The following is a 24,102-nucleotide window of genomic DNA, read 5'->3' on the forward strand; positions in this document are numbered from 1 at the left end:
TTATTTCTGCACACATGCCACCCAGTAATATCTTATGTGACATTAAAAAATTCACTCAAATACCAACAGATTCAACTTTATAGCACCATTCCAAAATACTAAACTTTCTTTGCACCTTTATTTTAATTTTTTTTTTTTTTTTTTTTTTTTTTTTGGTACACATTTAAAGTATGGGCATCCTGTAAATTTCTGAAAAGCCTCATAGGAAAAAAAAAACAACTCATTTTTAGGACAAAGCAATAACTCAGTTTGTAGGCAAGACGATCTCAGGCAGGCTGTTAAGTTCTTCATGGGCTTCTGTAGTCTTCATTCTGGGGTGAAAATGTAGAAAGGATGCTAAAATCTTCCTGGATTATTATAGAGATTATGCTGTGTATTGTATGTAAAATCTTGTTGCTCAGACTCTAGGTATCGATAGCAACCATGACAACAACAGTCTTTTGTAATGATTTTACTCTTCTGATTGACAAACTTCAAAGTTTGTGTATACCTTTTATTCATACTCTGTAAGAGAGAAATTAGAATAATATTGAATTCCCTCTTACAAATCTCCATATTTGAAGGTTGGAGCACTAGAATCTGTTCTTAGCAAGCAGATGTATTTAAAGTAGAATTATAAATGGGTTTTAAATTCAACCTATATTTGGCTGCCTTATTATATAAGAAGACTAAGTAATGTGGGAGTTGCCAGATGATGAGAATGCTTGCAGAAAAAATTTTTTCTTGTAACACTGGAGTCCTGTTTCACACTCTGATGATAACTGAGTGCTCTCGTCTAACTCTTCCGTGTATTACCATGAGTAATGTGCGCCCGGGTAGCAGGTCTGGCGAATGGACTTGGAATTTCTGAGTCTGCTGAGATTGTAAGGTGGTGCGAAGAGGTAGAGTCAGAAGGGTGTCCACTAACAGCTGAACTCTGCAGCCGTTTCAAAGAAATTGATTGTTACACAATAGCAGTCAACGACCCAGGAAGAAAAAGTTTAAATTAGAAGTGACAAGTATTAAAAAGCTGCTGTGCACCGGGTAGGAAGGAATATGAGGATATTAATATGCCCTGAAATAGAAATAATCACTTTGCACTATGTACACCACATACAATATAACATATTCTTTTTAACATTGCACAATATAAATATTATACACGGTGGAGTAAACTAATGCAAAATAACTTTGAGGCACACAAGAGAAACATGGAATAGATTGAACTCTGATCGAAATTAAGATGGGGATAGAAAAAGGCAGGGTGTTACACTGGCAGGCCAGTGAGCTCCCGGGATCTCACCTCAAGGGCCGGCAGCCACCTCCCACACACACTGAAAATTCTCATACCTCAATGTTGTTAGAGATGATTGCTTCAAACAAAGACTAATTAGCTAAATACTTTGAGAAAATCAAACTGTTGCTCCCCACTCTCAAGTAGGTAACCCTTAAAGGTCCCTCCCGACCTCAGGGTTTCTTAATGAGGGGCTATGTTAGTTACACGGCTGTTTTTCCCCTATTTCTTGTTACTTGGTTACTATGAAACCACTTTAAGGAAACTAGAACAGTATTCAAGAACACCCATCACAGTGCTTAACAAGATTTAATGTACATTTATTCTTAACATGTGGAACATATAAAGATTTTATACTGAATAAATGATATTCATTAAGCCAGAGGAAAAGGAGGAATTTACATCAAGTTTTTTTCTTTTTTTTTAAACTACATTATCTTGAAATACAAATGTGGATTCTCTTCACTGAAAAATCTTTGAAGTTGTGTTTCTTCCTTTTAGTTGTATTTTTTTCTTTTTGTCTGTACTGGTAACCATTGTCTAAATCAATCCATATGCAACCATTTCCACACCTTGATTCATGAAGCAAATTGTGATCAGCTGCTCTCCCGAAATAGAGCATGACTTTATACATACAGAAACTTGTACATTACCCTCTTTTTTTTTTTGTTTTTTTTTTTGTTTTTGTTTTTTGTATTTTTTCTTTTTTTTTTTTTTTGGAGATATGGCCCTAATGAAAAAATATATAAAATAAAAATAAAAAATTATTTAAATCTACCATCACTTCGTAGTTACCACATCATGAAAAAGAAACTAAAAACTCTGTACTAAAAAAAAAAAAAAAAAAAAAAAGGAAAAGAAAAAGAAAAGAAAAAATGAGGGTATGTTTAATGTACAACTTCTATATACATCACAGCCCATAGGCAGTAAAAAAAATATTTAAAAAATGATTAAAGGAATTGTGAAGAACTGTCATGTGGAAGGTCAAACAACAGACAGCAGACATGACGGTAGTGGTGAGGAAGCAATTTCTGTTGATCGTTGTCAGGTATGTGTTTTCAATCTTAACTTAAAGAAACATTGTTTTTGCTCCTAGCCTAATGTAACCATTTTCCTGTGGAGAAACCAGTATCATTTCATACTTTGCTGACTGACACACCTCCGTGAGCCCCTATACCTACATCTCTAGAAGTTTCTATTGCACAGAGCTTTGGGCGATGGGATACAGTTTTTATTTTTTCATTATTTGAAGAATAACACAGCTAGGAAATTGATAATTTTTCACCTTTTTGCCTCAGTGTGGTGAAATTTTCCCATCTTAGCATCTTTTACCGTAACTTTTTTCTTTAAAGTCAATTCGCTTCCCAAAAAATGCAGTAAGACATGGAAAAGCACGTTAAAAAGAAAATCGGTGAAAAACAAAAAGTGACCTTTGAATGCACTAGACAGCAACTTTGGTTAAAAAAAAAAAAAACAACAAAATAAAAAAACCCCAAAAGGATGTACTTATACACACAGACAGCAAATATTAATTTCATAACTGTTCGAATTAATTATCTCTTTAATTCCCAATTGGTAAATAGTGGATGGGGCAGAGGAGCAAAGATTTTCTTTCCATCTTCCTACACTGGAGAAACAAGAACAGAAAACAGCCAGTTATACGGGAGCCTCTAGTCTTCACTCACACATGCTGCCTTCTCACTGATGTCATAACTGCCCAATCTGAAACAGTACATCACAGATGACAGACGCAACCAGAGAGTTCAGGACGGCTGATATCGAGATATCCAGCAATCGACCCTCGTGCAGAAGGAACTCTGAGCGGTTCTCGTCCACTCTGGCCATGGCCAGCAGAGCCTTGGCCGCCCTGCACATCATGTCCACGCTAGGGGGCTCTAGAGGCGGGGGCTGCATGTGCATGAGGTTATGCTGGCTCTGCTGATACTGGGCCATCGTGACCCCATCCTCTAGGAAGCTTATCAAGTTCCCGATGCTTCCTTTCTGCACAGCTATTGCCCTTGCAGCCAGCGCGTCCCCTTGGGCAAGGTTCGATAAAAGCGCCATGGACATTTCTCGACAGACTGGGTTTTTGCGATCCCCAACGTACCTAACTAACGTGGCATAGAATTTCTCCTGACGACTAAATGGAGGCGTAGCCAAGATCAGGTCCACATTGTTGTCCTGGATGCTGAGTTTACAGAGCGTCTCCAGCACAAGTCTCTGAGGCGACAGGACAGAGTTGGGTCCCACAGTGGGAAAGGGGTCCTGTGCCTCTGCTGACGGGCACACCATCCAGTGCAGCAAGCCATCCAGTATTGGCAAGCAGATGCTTTCCGTGTAAGCAGACAAGTCTAGCTGCCCAGAAATGTTGGCCAAGGTGACCAACGTGTTATCCCTTAAGACCTCGAGGCAGTCCCACCACCACTCATCTTTGCTGCAGGCCACCCCTTTGTCCTCGTCTTCCTCCTTCTCGTAGGTCTGCGGCGCTCGTTTTCTCTCGGGATGCTCGTGGTGAAGAAGAATCAGCTTCCCCAGGATCAGCACCAAGCCTGGATGTTTGGACATTTCGGCGTCATTCCCAGGCACAAAGGACAAGCTCCGGACGATGTTGGACACGCAGATGCAGCGCTTAGCCAGCGAGTCCTGCCAGTGCGCGACGGTGCAGAGCGGAGCCTCGTCCCGGCTCCTCGGCTCGTCCTCCAGCAGCTTGATATTGCGGTGGCTTTTGGCTTGATGGATTCCAAAGGGAAACTTACTGCTTTCGGTTTGGGCACCAGGGTTTGTGTCTTCAGGAAGAGCCCCTGGCCGAGCAGACAGGACATCATCAATGGTTGCAATGATGCTCTTCTCTTGCTGCTCTTCAGAATCCCCTTTGCCTTCCTGCTCTTTCTTTCTGCCTGTGGAGCTTAAAGGGGGAGGTGGACGCCTGCGAGGAGGAATTTCCATCTTGCTCTCAAAGTGCGTCTGGATGTGCTCGGTGGTGTCCCCACCACCGAGCTGCCAGTGCAGAAGTCCACTGCTGAACTCCTGAACACGACCCAGCTTGTCAGACCGGTCGACGACAAACAGGTTGTTCTTTTTGACTATCTTGATTGGCAGCTTGTCGAACTTACTGGCTTGCCTGGGCTTCTCCTTTGGATCCGCGGTGGCATCGGGGGAGGCCAAAGCCGTGCTGCTCCTGTCCTCAATCTCCGCCTTCCCACCGTCTTCCTCCTCGTCTTCCTCCTCGTCCTCCTCCTCATCAATACATTCCGCATCTTCTTCCTCTTTCCCAGAATCGTCGGCCAAGGACTGGCTGTCATCTCTCTTTACCACATTGTGATCAAGTGCTTTTTGGCTGGGGTCTCCCACTTCGTATTCCATAAGAATCCCAAAAATGTCAATCAGGCATTTCCTAAAGTACTCTACTAAAAGTTCGAGAAATCCGGACAACTAGAGAGACGAGAAAGAGAAGAGGTACCATGTCATAACCTCAGGTGCGACTGAGAGGGTGAAAATCCTGATAGCTAGCAATGCATTTGCTATGATTAGTTTCATGTTTTAATTCCTTTTTCGCTAGGCCAGGAAAGAGAAACCATATGTCAGCTAGAACTATCTTCCTGAATTTTTCATTATTGATCAAACCAACATTTACCAATCTTTCTTATTTGCTGTTTACTTTCTTACAGTATCAACATGAAAACTTGTTATTTTCACATTTCTGATATTATCAGTGAGGGAGTGCTCTGCTGTTCTTTACCTTCGTTTCTGATTTAGACACAATGCAGTCATGACTAGGAGAGTGGGAACGTGGATTTTCTAGACTCATTTACCCAAACTGAGTCTGTCCTTTTATTTATCTGAAACTTTGCTTGCCTGGACTTTTATGGTTATTATTCTTAGGATTTTATGGTTATTTTTGTCTTAGGTACCATAGGTTATTCTAATTTACAGTCTCCATATATTTGGGGAAGAAGATAATTTCAGCAATGTAGTAGCTCATAAACACAAATCAATTTAGTCCCTGATAAATGAATGAGAATGTTTCACAGAATGCACTTTTATATTTCAGCTATTCACAACTCCAGCTGAAAGACAAAAGCCACTATGAGAACCGTCTTTGTTTCCTTTAGGCAAATGTTTATTTCAAGAACACCAGCATACTCCATGGTTAGCACCTGGCCTGATCCCCTCAACACCATGCCGCTGCATTTAGGGATGATAAAGGGTAAGTAAGTGAACGAGGATTTCTTAATGACAGATGTTATGGAAATCAACCATAATTTCATATCCTGCTGTAAGTTTCCTGAAAGTGGGTTTGAAACAATTATTAAGAAGTAAGGGGGGGCTTCCCTGGTGGCGCAGTGGTTGAGAATCTGCCTGCCGATGCAGGGGACACGGGTTCGAGCCCTGGTCTGGGAGGATGCCACATGCCGCGGAGTGGCTGGGCCCGTGAGCCACAACTACTGAGCCTGCGCGTCTGGAGCCTGTGCTCCGCAACAAGAGAGGCCGCGATAGTGAGAGGCCCGCGCACCACGATGAAGAGTGGCCCCCGCTTGCCGCAACTGGGGAAAGCCCTCGCACAGAAGCGAGGACCCAACACAGCCAAAAATAAATAAAATAAATAAATAAATTTTAAAAAAAAAGAAAAAAAATTATTAAAAAAGAAAATTTATAAAAAAAAAAAAGAAGTAAGGGGAAACCCAAGGGCCAACCAGATAGTACTTGCTTTTAGGGGATGAAGGCACAATTTTTCAGGTGGAGGTTTGGATGTCACCCCCCCCTCCCACCCCGCCCCCAACTTAAAGCTTAGTTTCTTCCCAGGGCAAGGGAAGCGGGAAAATTGCTGACGCAATTCTGGTGATGAAAAAGTGTGCTCAAGACCAGTTAGTTCGCCTAGCATAAGGACGAAAATTTATTGCTCTAGCAAAGGTAGTATATATTCTTTTAATACTTATTTTCTGTTAAAATGGATTTCATGCAATGTTTATGACCTTATTAATATACTTGCTATCAACTGAAGAATTGCCTTTCAGGGGTCTAATGAGGACTTAAATGAGAGAAGAAAGAGGAAGTGGAAGATTCTGGTCCTAGTTCAGTAGAAGCAAGGCAATTAGATGTTTTGGCTTTTTTCGGCAAAAGCAGAGTTGTTCATACACAGAAGGGAAAATAACCTTTTCTGATTTTTGTTTCTAAATATTTCTTAAAAAGTCTGTAGTCCAGCTGACTCTTGGGCCTTTTTCCTAATCCTCAGCTCCCTTGCTCTCTTCTAGCTATTATGCTGGAAGCTACTTGAAGACTAGAACAGAACAAAGGAGGGTTTTTTTTTTTAAAGTAGTAGGCTTGTACATGACTGCTTCAAAGTAACCTTGAGGGAGGCAGAGACGGGAGGGAATAGACCAAGAAACAAGTTTGGCCATGACCTCATTACTACTGCAGCAGAATGATGGGTACAAGGGGGTTTCTTAAACTGTTTTCTCGACTCCTCTGTATATTGGTTTGGCCAAAAAGTTCGTTCGGGTTTCCATAACAGACAAAACCCGAACGAACTTTTTGGTCAACCCAATACTATACATTTTCTATAATATAAAAATTCTTTTTAAATTTCACATTTCTTTTTAATTAGAAGAAAGATGTTAGGTTCCCCTGGAAAACAGGGTAATGTCTCACTGCTATCTACTACATGGTAATGTCTCATCCAACACTGACTACAGCCATAACTTTGTTACATTTGGATTAATTCCCATTGGCCTGCTAATATTCATTCTAAACAACAATTTAATTTTACCACTATTGTCAATTCCATATACATACACACATGTGCACACAAGGTCACTATTTTCTTATGAGAAATATAGGTATGTGTATATTTATACTAAAGACTGAAATAAATTATTATTCCAGACAAAATTCTCAGACAACTATACATTGATTGATGATGGTTTATAACAGCTGCAATGATTAAAAAATGTTAGCTGGTGAGTGCTAATTACCTTAGGCATTAGCTTAAGCATTATGCACTACTTCACTTTCTTATTCTAATTTGGTCCTCAGCTGGATTGGTGCTGGCTTACCTGGGAGAGATTGAAAGTAGCGACAGTGCTGTCATCATATAGAAGAATATTAATAGTGTCCAAAGCCCAAGTACTTTCAGCCAGAAGACCTGACTTAAGGGACATCATCACACGCCAGGCCTCAGGAGTAACTAAAAACGGGGGAAAGAACAAGGATATGATTAATACTAACTCTACGCATGAAAGAATAGAAAATAACAAAAGAATAAGAAAAAGAAGCAGAGTGTTAAGTTAAATATTGATTTTAAACAAATGTTCTGAGGGACAGTTAAACATGGTCATTTCAGATTCTTAGGTGGAGGTGACAGCTGCACTAAGAAACTTCTGTGGCTGAAGAGCTTTTTGCTTTGCAGGTTAAACAGAGGTGGGAGTGGGTGAGGGTGAGCATGAATGAGCCTTTCTGTATGTCTTCTTTTGCTCCGTTCACAAATGTCTCAAGGTGGCATCTTCCGAAGGCTGGTGAGTACGCAGAATATAAGCAAAATTTAATTCCCAAACAGCACCTTCTCAGATACAAAGCCTTCATTCTCCCATGCCGTCTTCTGTCTGAGCTCCTGCCCACACAATGTGCTGCGGACAAGTATTAGCACTTTGACGGTTCAGGTTTTTCAGGAGGTTGGCTTGAGCCAGAGCGACAAGAGGAAAGATCTGTAAGATCTGTCAAAAGATGGGGCTGGGAGGAGAGGCCCATCATGTGTCTGAAATTTCAAGGGAAGCCATCTCAGGAAACCGGCGGCAGCACGTGGCTCCAGCAGTCGGAACTCCCCACAGCAGCAGGCAGGCCAGACGCCAACAGCAAGCTCCTGTGTGGGGCCGTGGGTTTCCACCTTTATTTTAATTTCATCTAGTTTTCAAATTTTCTAAGATAGGCACATAATACTTTTGCAGTAGAAAAGGCAAGCTTTCATTTTAAAATAAGGAACATAAGTTTCCCTAGGTTGGTATAACATGGACTAAGAAATTTTTTAAAAATTTAAATATATATATTTATTTAAACACCTATACACACGCACATAAACACACAAACACATGCGTATATTTTTACATATATATTTCCATATGTAACATGGTGCCCAGGGTCTATATCTCTCTTGCCTCCAGTACCCTCTCTATGTAGAACTCCTTACTCCCCACCCCCCATATACATCCTTAATGTCCAGTGATTGAAAACATCCTTAATAGCTTTAATTTTCTAATCACTGCAAATGATTTCAAGCCAAGTGATTCTGAGATTTTTGGAAAAAAATTTTTATACAACTGAACTCTATTAATTTCCTTTGCTGTGTTAAAAAGTACTTCAAAAATAATGCAGAAAAACTCTGTGTACTCCCAGATACTCCGAATCTCTACTTAGTATTCAGAACATTCCGAATAGGATGAATAAGTGACATCAGCGTTCAACGGAAAGAGTTCCTCGGCCGCTATCAGCAGTGCTGCACGGATTACAACAATTCTATACATCGTGTCATATGAAGTTCCATACTGCACATCATGTATCTATCTACATAGCACAGTCAGTTTTCTGTTTAGTTCCTGGCGAAACTCACTGTCTGTATGTTGTTGCCAAAATTACAGAGTGACCTGCCGTCAAATCTTCTCAGGCCGCCCTAGTGTTTCATCAGCCTGGCAGCTGCTCTATTAAGCACACATGGCAGAGATTAAGTGTTTGGTTAAGATCAAATCTTTAAGCCCAAAACACGGTACACGGTCACCGAGGAATCCCTGGTCTCTCACCTGGAGCTCTACCCTCTCACACAAATAACACTCACACGTAAAAATGCCATTTTAGCTCTCACTCTTCTCTGGCACTACTGCTTAATTCACATGAGCAGCTTCCAACTGCTGCTCCTGCACAAAAACACGTCCTGATAGTTTGTAGTCACAGAATGGCATCCCTTTGAGATGAAGCAACTACATCTAACCTAAAATTAAAATTCTAGATCACAACAGGAATTCATTTCAGGAGCAGAGCCTTGGGAGTGCTTACCGATATCTTTTGAGGTAATCTTCCGCCTTTGTTTCAAGACGGGCTGTGATGCTTCCACGGAGCCAGGAGGAAAGGTAATCTCCCTTCTGATTGGGGGCGGCTGGGGGGGCGGCCCCGTGACCTGGGCCGTGGGGACGGTGGGCATGACCTTCTGCATCTTCATGGAGGGCAGGAAGGGGGACTTGCTGGGAGACATGCGGCTCTCCAGGGAGCGCTGGAAGGAGGCGGGGCTGGGCGCCCTGGAGATGTGATTTGGCAGCGACGGTGGCGTCTGGTAGGATGTCTGAGGCGGGCGCGTGATGGGCTGCATGGAGGCTGAAGAGGACATGTAAGGCTGACGCTGGCTGACGTGAGAAGGCCACTGGCTCTCGTGGTTTATCCTTTGATCAGGTACCATCATGTCGTCCGTGCGGTTCATGCCTGGGTAAGGAGGTGTCTGTGCAGGGCCGCCGGGGCCTTGCCTGCTCTGGTAGGGATAAGGCATATCGTTGCGTGTCGCCCACATACTCTGCTGAGGCCCTTCGCTGGAGGACGACTGCATCGGGCCGCCCATCATCTGAGGCGGGATCCCGTGCGCCTGTATCTGCCCCGGGCCTTGCATCCTCTCTCTGGTATAGGGGTACGGGTACTGTCCCTGGATGGGCCTCCTGTCGGGTCCGGAGTAGGAACTTCCGTACTGGTTATACATCTCTTGCTGCTGGTTGCCATACTGCATGTTGTACATGTCTCCCTCGTGGCGTTTGGCTGGAGGCCCATACATGCCATCCATATGGCGCTTGTAATTCTGAAAATTCACATAAAGACAAATCATACTGATGTGCTTTTACAGGTATAATCACACACTTAAATTATGCAAAACAGTTATTACCTGGTAGACTGTTCATTTCAAAATGAATATGGGAAGCTCCCACAACATCTACGGACTAACAATTTACGCACTATATTCAGTATTACATAAACCATGTCACGTACTCTGCAGGAGCTTTCGCAGTTTGTTTTCATGTGCTTCAAATTTTCTGTGGGGGAAAAAAAAAAAAAGCCTTCTCGCCTGGTATTTTCCAGGGCTGCAATCTGGGGAGAGTATGGTTTTGGTGACCACCACAGAGGCAGTGCCGAACAGGGGCTTGGAGGTGCACTAGGGTGACTTCCGTAGGTAGAGCGAGACCTCATCGGAATGGACTGAGCACTTTGAGGGCCAGCCTGAAGGGGTCCTGGGTTAGACAGATTCCTTGGGCCTAACTTTACAGAAAAACTTGCACACAGAACCTGGCTCCTCAGACTGGACCTGTGCCCCCTGGCACCTGACATTCCATGGCCCCGTCCCGACTTCCAGCTTGTCTGGGTCACATTCTCCATGAAAGCCTATGAGGACAGGGCTGGTGCAGCCCCTGCTCCTAACTCTCCTCCCCAGGGACGCCGGGGGTTCCAGCACTTGATCAGGGCGCGAAGCTCCTGATGAGAGGGAGGGAGGGAGATGCTCATATGTTAATTAGCGTTCTTTCACTTTACTTGAAAACTGTTTAAGATCAGTTGGTTTGATAATACAATTCACTGTATAAACATGCTCCAATAAAATTAAATAAATGTTTAAAATCCCTTCTATTTTACAAGAGGTCTTAGACCTGAAAAGTTGTTTAGAAACAGCAAATTCCTGTGTCTGAAAAGCCACAGCATGTTGTGCAATCCTCTGCATTAGTCGTGATAACTGCAAGGTTACCTCACATACTTCACCATCTCTGAGCTGCAGCGCTGTGTAAACAGCATGAACCTAACACCTATCCTATAAAGTGAAAATATGCGGTCATTAATATCTTACTCTTAAAAACAAATCAACTTTCACTATTAGTATGTAATACTTTAAGTTGTCTTCCCTACATATCCTCTTTAAAACATATTGACAAATTTCTGTGCTAAAATGTCATTTGACACAATAGTACACAGAACACACACATGTCTAAAACATACTTGAACTTGGGCTTATTATTTACAAGGATGAATGTCCTTAACTTCCTACAACATGTTATATTTTCAAGAGCTATTTCTAATTTGCTGATTTCAAAATCCTAAGAATATTTTTTTAGCATAAACAAACATAACCTGATTGTTATATGTCACTTCTGTTATACTTCCTAAAACTGTCCCGAAGTAGCACGAGTTTGAATTTTAAACAGAAAGCACAGAGAAGCATGCCGCTCGCCAACTCACCGTCTGCTGTGGATACAGGCCCGGCTGGTGTCCTCCATACGGTGGCTGTCCTGAGGGAGGGCCTTGGCCTGGGTACTGCTGCCCGTAAGGTTCATGCCTAGAATGAGGCATTCAAAGAAAACTTCATTTACCATGGACCTCAGGCCAAGGGAGGAAGGAAGAGTCCATTTCTGGAAACTCCACTGCACCCTCCCGACAGGCACTGTTGAGTAGCAGCAGCAGTTCAGCTCCCAGCAGAAGGGGTGGCAGCACCCACTCTAGGGACGCTGCCAATCCCTGGCCGGTGGGTGGGAGGAGCCCCACTGGACGGGGCGACACCCTCCGCCTTTGAAGAGAGGCCCCGCCCATCCACTGAGGGACGGGGAGGGCACGGCACACGCTGATGTGAGGTATTAAGGAGGGCAAGAAATAACAGGAGAACCGAAGAATCAAAGCAGTATTTCTCGGAGAACCAGAACATTGGCATATAATGGTGGAAAATGTTTATATGTCTTACTTTCTCATCATGAATATAAAATGTGCAAGTTTTTAAAGGGATACTTCAAAATCCAAATGATACTAAGTATAGACAAAACTACTCAAAATTTCAAAGTCCTATGACCCTAAAAGGCTACAAGAAAGAATAACAGGGATGATTTAAGTACTTCTATTAAATCTTAAAATGGGAATGAACAATACATTTATTTCATATTGAGAAATTATAAATACCATAAAAATAGCACGTTTAAAAGAGCAATAAATTGAAAACTTAAAAACGAAGCTGGTGTAGTTAGCATATTGAATCTTGTAAGAAAGAGAATACTTGGACTGAATATACTCCTAAACTGGTCAAGGAGTGAGAATAAGAAGGAAAATAAATAAATTTTTAGAATATCACATGTAAAACAGATACATGGGAAGTTTTTGCTAATGACATGGATATCTAGAAGGGAGCTTACAGTTAGGAGGAAAAAAATATAATTGACATGGATAAAATTTCAGCTGAACAAGTAACACTTTTCAGAAGAGAAAACTTAATGAGATAAATCCTAATGTGGTAGAGCCAAAATGACTATTAAACCTAGGCCATGCACTATTCCAGAAAGCATTCTAGAAGAAATAGAAAAGCATATTTGCTTGGGTTCCTTTAAGAATATATGTCCCAGGATGACTGTTCTCCATTTAACCTCATCAGCCTACCCCTCACCCCTACCCTCACCAAAAGCTTTTCCTGGACCCTCAAAAACAAACCAAATCTTAGTAAAACCCTGATCCAGTACACTAGACATCACACAATGGTAACTGACTAAGGCAGATTTCACAAATAAACCTTCACTAGGAGGTCAGAATGAGAAGTCGAGATTCCTGAGTCACTATTAGAAAGTACCACATGGCTTTGAGCACGTGAGGCTGTGTAACTCAAGAACCAGGCTCATAGAGAATGCTAGAAAGAAACCTTATTTGGTAAAACAGTGATTTTTCAAACCTTTTTTCCTTTGTGTTAAACCAGGGACACCTCACTACTCAACCTACAACCCCAGCATGTGTACTGAGGAAAGGGGAGCAGTGTGGATGGATGCCCCGCCACATGGGATTCCAAGGAAACGATGGAAACCATTGCCTGTCCTGAGATCTGCCGGTGCAGCGACAGTTAGAAGAGGAGCCTTCTATTGTACGTCCACTGGTTTTCTTTAAAAATGTTAAATTGAAGGCTTTGTTTCTGAGCACTTCTCCGTTAGGGAGGTAACGAACATGCCAACCAAGGGAAGGGGCTTCTGTGGTAAGAACCAAGGTCAGGGGCCTTCTTCATAAAAAGAAGTCCACCCTAAGCCACTATTTTAGGAAGCAGCTTCCTCTCAGAGACATTTCAATGACTTTCCTTCTATCTTATTAAAATACTCTGGGCCAGTAATGCAACCTTACTTGCCATTTTAATATCAAGATGCTGTCCTGAAAAAAAAAAAAAGCTGCCCTGGCTTTTCTCAGAGATGTTTATTAAGGAACAAAGTATTTCCTCCCTGTTTAAAATGTTCACAGGGGACAGAGGAAACAACTGAAAAAACAACACCTGGAAGACCTTACTGAGAACCACTACCACTGAGCCTGCTGGCAGCCCAGTGTGGCACCACTGCCCAGACCTCGGCCTCTGGGAGAAAGGCAGGCGCTGAGGTCACAGGAGGAGCCAGGTGTGGAAGCTCGAGGCGGCGGTCTCGGTGTGGTGACAGCCCTGGCTCTCGCATCCTGAGGGAGAAGACTCTTGCCCTGGCCAGCCCAGCCCCAGCATATTTCTAATTTGTGCTTTTGGGCACTCGCTAATAAAAATACAGCTGTTCTTGGTGGCCTGGGGACAAGGTCCTTCTCCCCAGTCCTGTTACAGTTGTCGACTGAAGGCAGCCATCTGACGCGCACAATCCTTTGAAACTCCTTCGGCTACCCGGGCTCAGAAATGTGTGTGTGAGGAGGGCGCAGTTTCTAGTAAGTCATCTCATCTTCATCTTAGGAAACACTCACCTTCGATCGTAACTGGCTCCATAGGGAAACTGCTGCCGCTGCCCCATGCCTAGACTGGACATCGCTCCAGACGGACTCTGGTTATACATGTCCTGCATGCTGCTGGTGGGCATCTGTCCTTGCGTCAGAAACGGCTCACTACTGCCAGGCACTGCAATATTTTCAGTAACAGACAAAAAATCAAGCACTTTCAAAAGCCAAAGGGCCCAGACATCCCTTTCTAGTCATTGCTGTTATCCTTAATGTGACAGACAACAATACCGATGAAAGAGCATAAGGTCTGGAGTCAAGATGGGCCCTGTTGGGGCAGGATTCTACGATGGACCCTGAGGTCCCCCTTCCCTGCCCCCGTATACACCTTGTATGAGTCTTTCCCTCTGAGTGTGGGTAGAACCTACGAATGTGATAGGATGTCACTCCCAGGATTATGCTACATCACAGGGCAAAAGGGATTTCACAGATGTAATTAAAGTCACTAATCAGCTGGCTGAGCTAACCAAAAGGGAGAGCACCTACGTGGGCCCTTTAAATCAGCACCTAGAGGTGAGAGACGAGCAAGTCGGTGACACTCTCCTGCTGGCCTGAGAGGCCCATGTGTTAGGAATGACGGAAGCCTCTAGGAGCAGAGAAGGCCCCAGATGACGGTCAATAAGAAAACGGGACCTCAGTCCGACAACTGCGAGGAAACAAATTCCACCAACAACCTGAACAAGCTCAGAAGAAACGGAGACCCGGCTGACAGCTTGATTTCTGCTGTGAGACCCTGAGCTGAGAACCCATAGAAACTGCGAGGGCATACGTGTATGTTGTTTTAAGCCACAAGTTTGTGTTATGCAGTAATATAGGAAACAAACACAGGCCCAGATCCATACTTATTTGGGTAAGCTGCTGAACTTCTAAGTTTAATTCCTTGTCTATAAAATGTGGTTGGTAATATCATCTCATGGAATGGTTGTAAGGAAGAGATGAAACATATATATAGAGTTACTTCCCTTCCCTTTTAGGAAAAAAAAAAAAAAAAAGTGAAAACCTTAAATAACCACCCATGCGCTGACTCACTCTAAAATCAGGATGAAGAAAATCACTAGGGAGTTAAGAACAGCTCAAGAAGGGATGAGATACAACTATTTCTAACAAGGGGTAGAGTGTCAATTAGGTCAAATATGCAAATTAGCATTAGCTCAGAGCCTGAAGGAAATTGGGTCAAGCCCAGAAACCAGCCTGTAGGCAAATTAAACATTTTAATGCGAATCTTAATTGATATACAGTACTACCACCACCTGAAGGTTACTTTTATGTTCCATGAGATAAAAGCCGATTAAAATTTTGTGAGCTGATAAAATTTGTTTGGCTGGTAGAGAGGTGCAAATAATGAAGCCTGACACTGGTAGAATGTGTTTTGCTTTGTAAGGTGCTTTCACATACTTTATATCTTACCAGATCTTAAATCAACCTGCAGTAGACCCAGTTTTGAGGTTACTTTCCATTTTACAGATGTAAAAACAGAGACAGACAGAAATAAGGGGGATAACTAAAGTTAAATAACTTAATTCCCTAACATAAAGAGTTCTTAAAAATCAATAAGAAAAAAGACAATCAAATTAAAAAATGGGTGAACACGTTGATGGACATTCACAGGAAAAGACAAATAAATGGCCGATCAATATATGAAAAGATGTGTGACCTCATTTATAATTAAGGAAATCCAAGTTAAAACAACTGTGAGGCTTTCCGCCTCTCCCAATCTGATTGGCAAATATTAAAATGACTGATAATAATCATTCTTAGTATGGGAGGACCCACATGCTCATGTTAAGAGTATTAAATTGGTATAACTTGCCAATACCTGCTATGATAGGCTATATTTTGGTGACCCCCCCCAAAGAAGCACACCTCTGGGTGTTCTGTTCATAGCTTGTGAAGCCCCACCCACTAGGAGGCTGGGCACCGGCAAATGTGATGCAGCAGGGGGTTGTGAGCGGTTGCAAGTGAGGCTGCACTCTTGGAGTGCTCCTTCTGGAACCCGTCTACCATGTCACGAGGCGCCCAAGGAGCTCCACGGAGAGGCCCCGTGGAAAGGCCCCACGGAGGAGGCCCCTGCCAACAGCTCCAGGAGTTCCCAGTAGAGCCTCCAGGTGACACAGCCATTCAAATGACACCCCAGCTTAGCAGAGCTCTCCGTCAGGCTTCAGCTGACAGCAGCCGCCTCAGAGTCCCAGCTGAGCACGTGTGGAGCCAAGGGCCACCCCGCCCATCACAGGACTGTGAGACAGAATCCAGTGTTGTTGTTAAAGCTACTAAGTTTTGGGATAGTTGGTTACAATAGTAAAAGATACTCAGTAAATGAAAAAAGAATTCTTATCCTTTGATGCAGTTATTCTACTTCTAGGAATCTATTTCACAGAAACACTCTTACAAGTGTGAAAAAACAGCCATACTTCAATAATCACTGCATCATTATTTATAATAGCAAAATATTATGAAACAAACCATCCATTGCTAGAGCATTAAAAAGAATAAGTAGGACTGTATGTGTAGATGCTAATAAATATTCAACACACACTGTTTGGGCTTCCCTGGTGGCGCAGTGGTTAAGAATCTGCCTGTCAATGCAGGGGACACGGGGTTCGAGCCCTGGTCCGGGAAGATCCCACGTGCCGCGGAGCAACTAAGCCCGTGCGCCACAACTACTGAGCCTGTGCTCCAGAGCCCACGAGCCCCAACTACTGAGCCTGCGCTCTAGAGCCCACAAGCCACAACTACTGAGCCCGTGAGCCACAACTACTGAGCCTGCGAGCCACAACTACTGAAGCCCGCGCACCTATAGCCCGTGCTCTGCAACAAAAGAAGCCACCACAGTGAGAAGCCCGCGCACCGCAACGAAGAGCAGCCCCCGCTGGCCTCTCTCCGCAACTAGAGAAAGCCCGCGTGCAGCAACGAAGACCCAACGCAGCCAAATATAAATAAAAATAAAAATACACTGTTAAGTTAAAGAATATATAAATATTCACTTATTGTTCACTTACAAGCAGTTAATCAACCCCTCAATCAGTGATGAATTAAGTGAGCAGGTGGGGAAGGCAGGCAGGTGGACAGGCGGGGCCGAGGCTACTCAGGGCTGCTGAGTCTCAGACTGGGCGCTTTCATCTACTCCACCGCCGTGCTACAGCTCAGCAGCAGGAGCGCCAGTACCAACACCAACAACAGAGAGTGTGACAGCCACTCATGTTGGTCGTTCAACAGAAAATCAGGGTGCCGCCAAGCTCGCCGCCACAGTATGGCGAACCGAGGAATGGAAAACTTTATTATAAAGGGGGTAGGGCTGTAAGAAGATATGTTTCCTGTGGGTTTGCTGTTTATCTGCTTTAATTTGATACTAAATATACCAGTACCGTAAGGTAGCAGGTGAGCTGAAATAGACTGGGGAAATGCGAGGCAGAGCTTCCCGCTGAGCCACTGTACCATTTACACAGTTGATGAAAACACATTGTAGAGCTACCTAGTATTTAGCCACGTAACCCACAGTCACCCCCCACTCCCACGTTTAATTTCATTATAAAAAAATTATCGGCATACGGAAACAAAAGAAATAGAACTCTTGCTGTCTAACATAGCATATAGATAGGATATTGGAATAGTTCACAATAACTTTTGAAACCAGATTCCAAAACTTAATTATTTTTTCCATGTTAGTGTCATATTTTCAGAGTCTAAAAATGTTATATATCCACCAACAGCACTAACAACATGTTCCTTCTAGCATCTCATACCACTAAGGAAGACAGCTAACGCCAACATTCACAAAGCTTTCGAATTTATGAGCTTATGGATTTACTGCATGTTCTGCAAAATCTTTACTTGGAATAAGCAGCTCGTAAACTTTTTGAAAGGAAAAATTATAGATTATCTTGCTTTGTGTAACAGATATCTGAAATACATATGAAATACAATCTCATTTGTTAATTAAATGGTAATATGCCCAACATTTAAAAATTTGAGATAATTCATTTTTATTTTGCATTGCTCTGTAATACTTGTGAAAGCCAAGGCTTTGGGCTTTATGTTTCTCTCTACTCAAGACAGTATCAAGAAAATCATGTACCCCAAACATCTAAATACAGCAAAAGTACTATTATTTAAGGGATCCCAGAGTAAGTACTTCCATAAAAATATTATTCACCATTTTTCTGTATGCTTTTCAAAAAATATTCATATCATGCCTCAATTTCACAGGACTCAACTGCATCTGGAAGAGTGCCAACAACATTTGGCGCATGGATGCCACTGCAGGAGCTAAAACAGGCTTAGATGGCTACAGTCTCGGGTCTACGGGAGTGCTGGGGGCTGATACCCACGAAGAAGAAACCCACCCTGGGTGTCTGCTAATGTCAGTGAGAACTCTCGGTGACCTCGTCCATCCTACAGTTGTCGATACCACTTCTCTGCTTAGTTCTCCAAGATTATACCTAATTCCAACGCTCTGCCCAGCTCCAGACATACACTCCACCACTTATCGCCCTGACTTATCCACAAGTCAACTCGGGATTTCCTTCTCTAGCTTGTTCATTTCCCAGATGTCCACACCACACGTAGTAACAGCGAACCTTATTTCCCTCTCTTTCCCAACTGCCCACACTCAGGTGGTAACATCTTCACCCTCTCAGTCACCATCACTTGGTTCTTCTCCCCACGTTCAGTCCCTCAGCACATCCTGTTGTTTCTACCCCCCGACATACATACCGGCTGGTTCCACTTCTCGCTCCCTGCTGGGGTCTGACTCCAACCCATCACCTCTCCCTGGATTATGACAGTGGTCTCCCCATCTCCACCCTCACCTCTCTCCAATATGTTCTCCATAAATGTCCAGTTATTTACTTATTTATTTTTAACAAAAAACCCAGTCACCTCACTTCCTGCATAACACCCTTCAGCATAAAACCCCAAACTCGTCAACATGCCTAGGAAGGCACAAAGGCTCTGCCCCGTCGGCCTCGACGTGCTTAGCCTGCCCCTTGCTCTCTGTGCCCCAGGAGCCTTGCACCTCCTCAAACACACCAGCCCCGCTCCTGCCTCGGCCTCCCCAACTCCTGGCTCCTCCCCGACTCACTCCCGTCCCCCAGGTCTCAGCAGCTCCTCAGAGCCCTCTCCTCCCCACCACCCTCCTTAGGAGATGCCCCTCCTTCCATGACCTGCACCCAACATCATTGCTCTTTGTGTCCTTTCTTGCCTGTTTGTTGCCTTCCTTCCATCAACCACCATCCTTAATCATATATATGTGGTTTAACTTACTTTTTGTTTGTTGTTTGTAGACGGTCAACTCCACAAGGCGCTGTCTGGTTTAACCAGCATTCTACCTGGCACTCAGCCCCATGCCCAGGTCGTGCCATGACGACCATGACACCAACTCCAGGCTGCGCTGGGAGCACGTTTGCTTACAATACATACCAGTCACTCTTCTAAGGGCTGTGTTTACGTGCATTAACACAATTAATCCTTGTGGCCCATTATTATCCCAATTTCTAGATGAGGAAACAGAGGCACAGAGACGCTAAGTACTGTGCCCAAGGCCAGAAATTTAGTAGGCTGGGGAGCTGGGACTCAAATATGTCTCGAATGGATCAGTGAATCAGTCATGGGATGGCAGACAGAAGAACACCCTCTGGACCAACCCTGCACAGAGGCCCCTCGGCATTTACCTTTCCTCATTCCTCCGAAGGGGTCCTTGTTGGGCTCGTAGGGCATCCTGCCCATCACTTCTGGCATGCTCATGCCCTGCTGGTATGGGGCGCTCGGAGTCATGGAGTTGCGTTTTGGGAACGATGAATCACTTGCGTCTGAGAATGGGTCGTGCACACTGACTGTACTGCTTCTGATAAGATGAGAGACATGAAAGCTTAACGACAGAGCATTAGTCACCTCCAAACACTTACTGAGAAAATAAGCCAAACTTGAAATCTGTACCTGCAAAAACCATCCAAAGTAAATCATATGAATAAAACTAGTGGTAGTTAATATTTAAAAACTCACTAGAGAACACCATTGCCTCTCTCTATAAAAAGTTTGCTCCAGAAAAATGAAAAGATAGACAAATCTGATTTTGTATGGCTCACAGAGATGTTTCAACATACCTTCCACCTTGCATTGGGGTCATCTGTCCATGAGGGGTGGAGGCCGGAGTAGGTGGCTTCAGGTCACCTGGAACCTCTGCCATGGAATTACTGCCAGTTGACTGGGGAGTCTGTGGACCTTGCAAGGATCCTGAGTTAGCTGATAGTAGTAGTACCAAGAGAAAATGGGGGGAAATCTAGAGGTTATCAAGTAAGCTCATCCTTGATAGTTATTTAAAAAAAAAAAAAGGAAAGAAAATAAGTCATCATCTTATGTAGAAATAGTAACAATATCCATCGCTGGTAACAATGTAGTAAAATTAATTGCTCTTACATTGTTTACAGTGAAAATTAGTAAAAGCTTTCTTTGTAAACTATTTGGCAACACACTTCAGATGTGAGCCATAAAATATATTTATACCTTTTGACTGGGTAATTGCTTTATCCCAAGAAAATAATCTAATATAAAGAAGGCTTTCCGCAGAAAAATGTTTATTTCAGTGTTGTTTATAATGGAGATAATCTGAATATCTGAGAATAAGGAAAAATGGGATGAAAATTTTGGTATATCAATTTGATGGACTATTGTGCTGTTATAGAAACAAATTAGAAAAATTATCTGGGTCTTAGGCAATGAGAAGTGTTTACGTTGTAAAGCAATGATACAAATTAATACAGAGCTTTATATCATTTCAGTGCCTTCTCAATGTCTGGATATGTCTATGCTGTCATTAATAGTCAACTTTAGAGCTATGAAATCATATTTGTTATTTACAGAACACAAGTCATATTGGTTTGGAGTTCTTTAATGTCAGTATCAGAGTTACAAGACTTGGCTTTAACTATAATTACATTATAATAACAGAGCTCAGAACTGAGCAGATCTTTTAAAAACTTAAGTGGGATTCTTGCAAATAATTAACCCCACCTTAAAACATAATATTTTAAGGGCTCTTGCTTTATCACTGATCACAGTCTTTAGCATGTTAGGTGTTCAACAGATACTGGTTTCACTTATTAATTAAACAACCACTAATTGAATGAATAAAGTGTTTGCTATATTGTAGGCTGTTTTCTACAGCTGGATGCACCAAAGATGGAAAAAGACAAGAATTCCTGCCCCCATACAGTTTACAGTGACTACTTTCAGAACGGTAACCCTAACAAACAGAATTAATGGCTGCTTGTAAACAATAATATTGCATATATTATTATCCATAGCTCCTCTCCTGTGAAGTTCCAAAGGCTCACCACAGCTACCACCACCCACGCTTTAGAGGAAATGGAGTTGAACAAATCACTGGAGACTATGGAGCGTGCTACAAAGGCGTAAGAAACAGCAGTGAGCCTGTCGCTTCTCCTCAGAAAGCCTCCACTGAGCCCAGACTTGGCTAGCGAGGCCAGGTCTGCCCGGTCCTGGGTCCTGGCCGTGTTGGGAATGAACACTGACGACTACGCTAGCCAACGGGGACCGTGTTCCGTAACATCTCCCCTGGGTGCCTAGGGCTGGAGTGACTCAGGGACGTTCTCACAGGCGCCAGGAAGACTAACTTCAAAAGTAGGTATCTTCTTAGATGTAGATACCTTAAAATAAAAACTTACCAACTCATGCTTACAAACCAAATTTTGGTAAAACCCTGGAAATGCATATTTAAAAAGGAGATATAATAAAAGAAAAAAGTAGAGTCTTTTACAAAAGTATAAGGATAACCCTACACATATGACTGCGCCGTAGAGCTGGCAGGAGAAATAACTGGTTTCTTAAATCAAGAAGCAGATTGTACAGCAGCCTGTGCATCTTCCGTGGAACATGGCTCACAAGGCTGTGATTTCAGAATGACCCTTATTTACAAGTATTCACATTTACAGCTAATAAGAAAAAGAAACAGGAAAAATTCTCCCCTCTTGCCAGTGTGTTTTCCTTTCCTTTTAGAAAAAAAAAAAAAAAAAGAAGGCAGCCAGGAGGCTGGCTCTCCAGGATATCCCTACCTTGTGCCAGAAGTTACAGATGTATACTCGAAAGTAAACAATGCAAAGGTTACTGAAGGTTAAGTGCATCCACACACTTGAGACCGTACAGCCAGACTCCTAGCTGCGAAGATAATTTACACAGCAGGAACCCGGTGCCCCAGTTCTGGCTGGGGTTACGGGAAGTAGGGTGGGGAGAAGAGCAATAGCTGATATGTCTCAGGTCTACAGTGGCCAGAGGTCACCCAGAGGGCACCTCTGTTTATAACCCGAGCCCCTTTCTCATTTATCTTCCACTGAGGATTCCCTAGTTGGATCCATGACAGGTTCTGTGACATCACCCGTCAGCTAATAATAGAAATGCAGTCAGCCACCTGCCAGCAAAGATGGATGGGTTTTTGGTTACAGACTTACTAATTGAAAGTGGAGCTTCCTGCCACCTCCCCCCACTCCTCCCAGGCGGGTCCCCTCCCCTCCCCTCCCCCACTCTAGCTTACAGGCGGCCCAGGCCACCTGGGGAGGCGATTCCTGTGGCTGTTCATTAGAACTCCACAAACTTTTACAGTCTGTTATAACAAGAGCCCCACCGGCACCTCAGAGATGCAACCATACCCCCAGTCCTTGCTCAGGTTTCATTCAGGAGCCTTCCTTTGGCTGACTGGCTCTAGTCCCCGGAAGACACAACCTGGATCTCTGGCATGAGAAACCACACAGCCACTCAACAGTGAAGATCCTGGTGCAGCCCCCAGGGCTAAGGGGTGATACCTCTCAGGGGCTGACAGGATTGAATTTCAGATCCGTATCAGCTGCATCAAATCAAAACTGGAATACAGAGGGATGACTTAGAATGCTAAGTCATTAGCACTTAGGATTTAAGTTGGTTCAGAACGACCATTTGAAAAAACCATCTAGAATGTTTCTTAGGAATCTTTCAGTTGTTTGCCTGGATGTACTGGTAAGGAATAAACTACAGTTATGTTCTTATGGGAAAAACCGACTTCGAAGAACACAAACTTTGGTTGAAAATTAGTTTAAAAAAATTTTGTAGTATATGAGGCCCTGACGTGGCAAATACCTGGGAATAATTTGTTTCCCTTCTCTGACAATAAAAATGTTTCAGAGGCATTTTCCTTAATGATAGGTCTGGAATCAAAGAGGCCACAATCCACAGATGCTGGAGGAAACGCCTGGCTTTTGGTTGAGAGGCTGATGCTACTCACTGCCCTACTGCCCAGTCCCTGTGTCCGTCTCTCTTGCGGAGCGGTGTGCAGAACACATGAGCCAAGCAGACTGGCCCCGTGCACCCTGCACGGTGCCTTCCAGGCCTTGCACCGGCTGAATGGCTAAACTCAGGAAGCTTTCCTCCCCTGCTTCCTGTTTCACAGGACTTGGGCTCCATTTGGACCACTAAGAAGAATGTATTATCAGAAGTGCATCTGCAATCCAAGCTCTTTTGTGCACTTAAAGCGATAATGTTGCCATAAAAATGGTAGTTTAAAAAAAAAGGGGGGAAAGGAAAGAGCTGACTGTTAAGAGAACAGGCCCTGTACTTTCTGAACTATCTATACCTCAGCAGGATTTCTTGTACTGAAGCTGATGCACACTGGGAGAGCTATTCTCCATACAGAAGTGCAGACCATTCAGTGACATGAGTTCTTTCCTGGCAAATAAAATATACCTTTAGATCTTTGCAGACATTGCCACTTTGGTCCCTACACCCCACAGCGTTTTTATTTTGGAAAAATAGTTTCAGAGCTGTTCATAGGCAGCTTGTTAATGTTGTGAGATTTTCGAAATTAGATTTCACAGTTTTTAAAGTACACCATAACTGGCAACGGCTGTGAATCTTTAAGGGTGGGGTTAGAGAGGAGGACTTCTCTATTTGTATTTAGAACCAACAGATCTATATCTAGGTATGCTCATTACAAGTGCACCTTGGGCCTAAAAAGTATTTATTTGAGATCTCTAAGTGGTCTTAGATATTAGCATCGCCATCCAGATATCAGCTAGAGGGAATAA

General features: G+C 43.3%; 1 protein-coding gene across 1 annotated transcript in view; it reads right to left on the bottom strand.

Moving 5' to 3' along the window:
* Nucleotides 1–1,613: 1,613 nt before the first annotated feature.
* ARID1B (AT-rich interaction domain 1B) overlaps nt 1,614–24,102 on the bottom strand; it is a 405,190-nt gene continuing 382,701 nt past the window's right edge. Inside the window, 7 exon segments of the mRNA XM_061207638.1 lie at nt 1,614–4,705; nt 7,327–7,457; nt 9,314–10,097; nt 11,519–11,615; nt 14,009–14,159; nt 19,705–19,877; nt 20,137–20,275. Coding sequence (XP_061063621.1) covers nt 2,981–4,705; nt 7,327–7,457; nt 9,314–10,097; nt 11,519–11,615; nt 14,009–14,159; nt 19,705–19,877; nt 20,137–20,275 — 3,200 coding nt within the window. The 3' untranslated portion in view covers nt 1,614–2,980.

This window comes from Eubalaena glacialis, chromosome 12 (assembly GCF_028564815.1).
Source record: "Eubalaena glacialis isolate mEubGla1 chromosome 12, mEubGla1.1.hap2.+ XY, whole genome shotgun sequence".
Lineage (NCBI taxonomy): Eukaryota > Metazoa > Chordata > Mammalia > Artiodactyla > Balaenidae > Eubalaena > Eubalaena glacialis.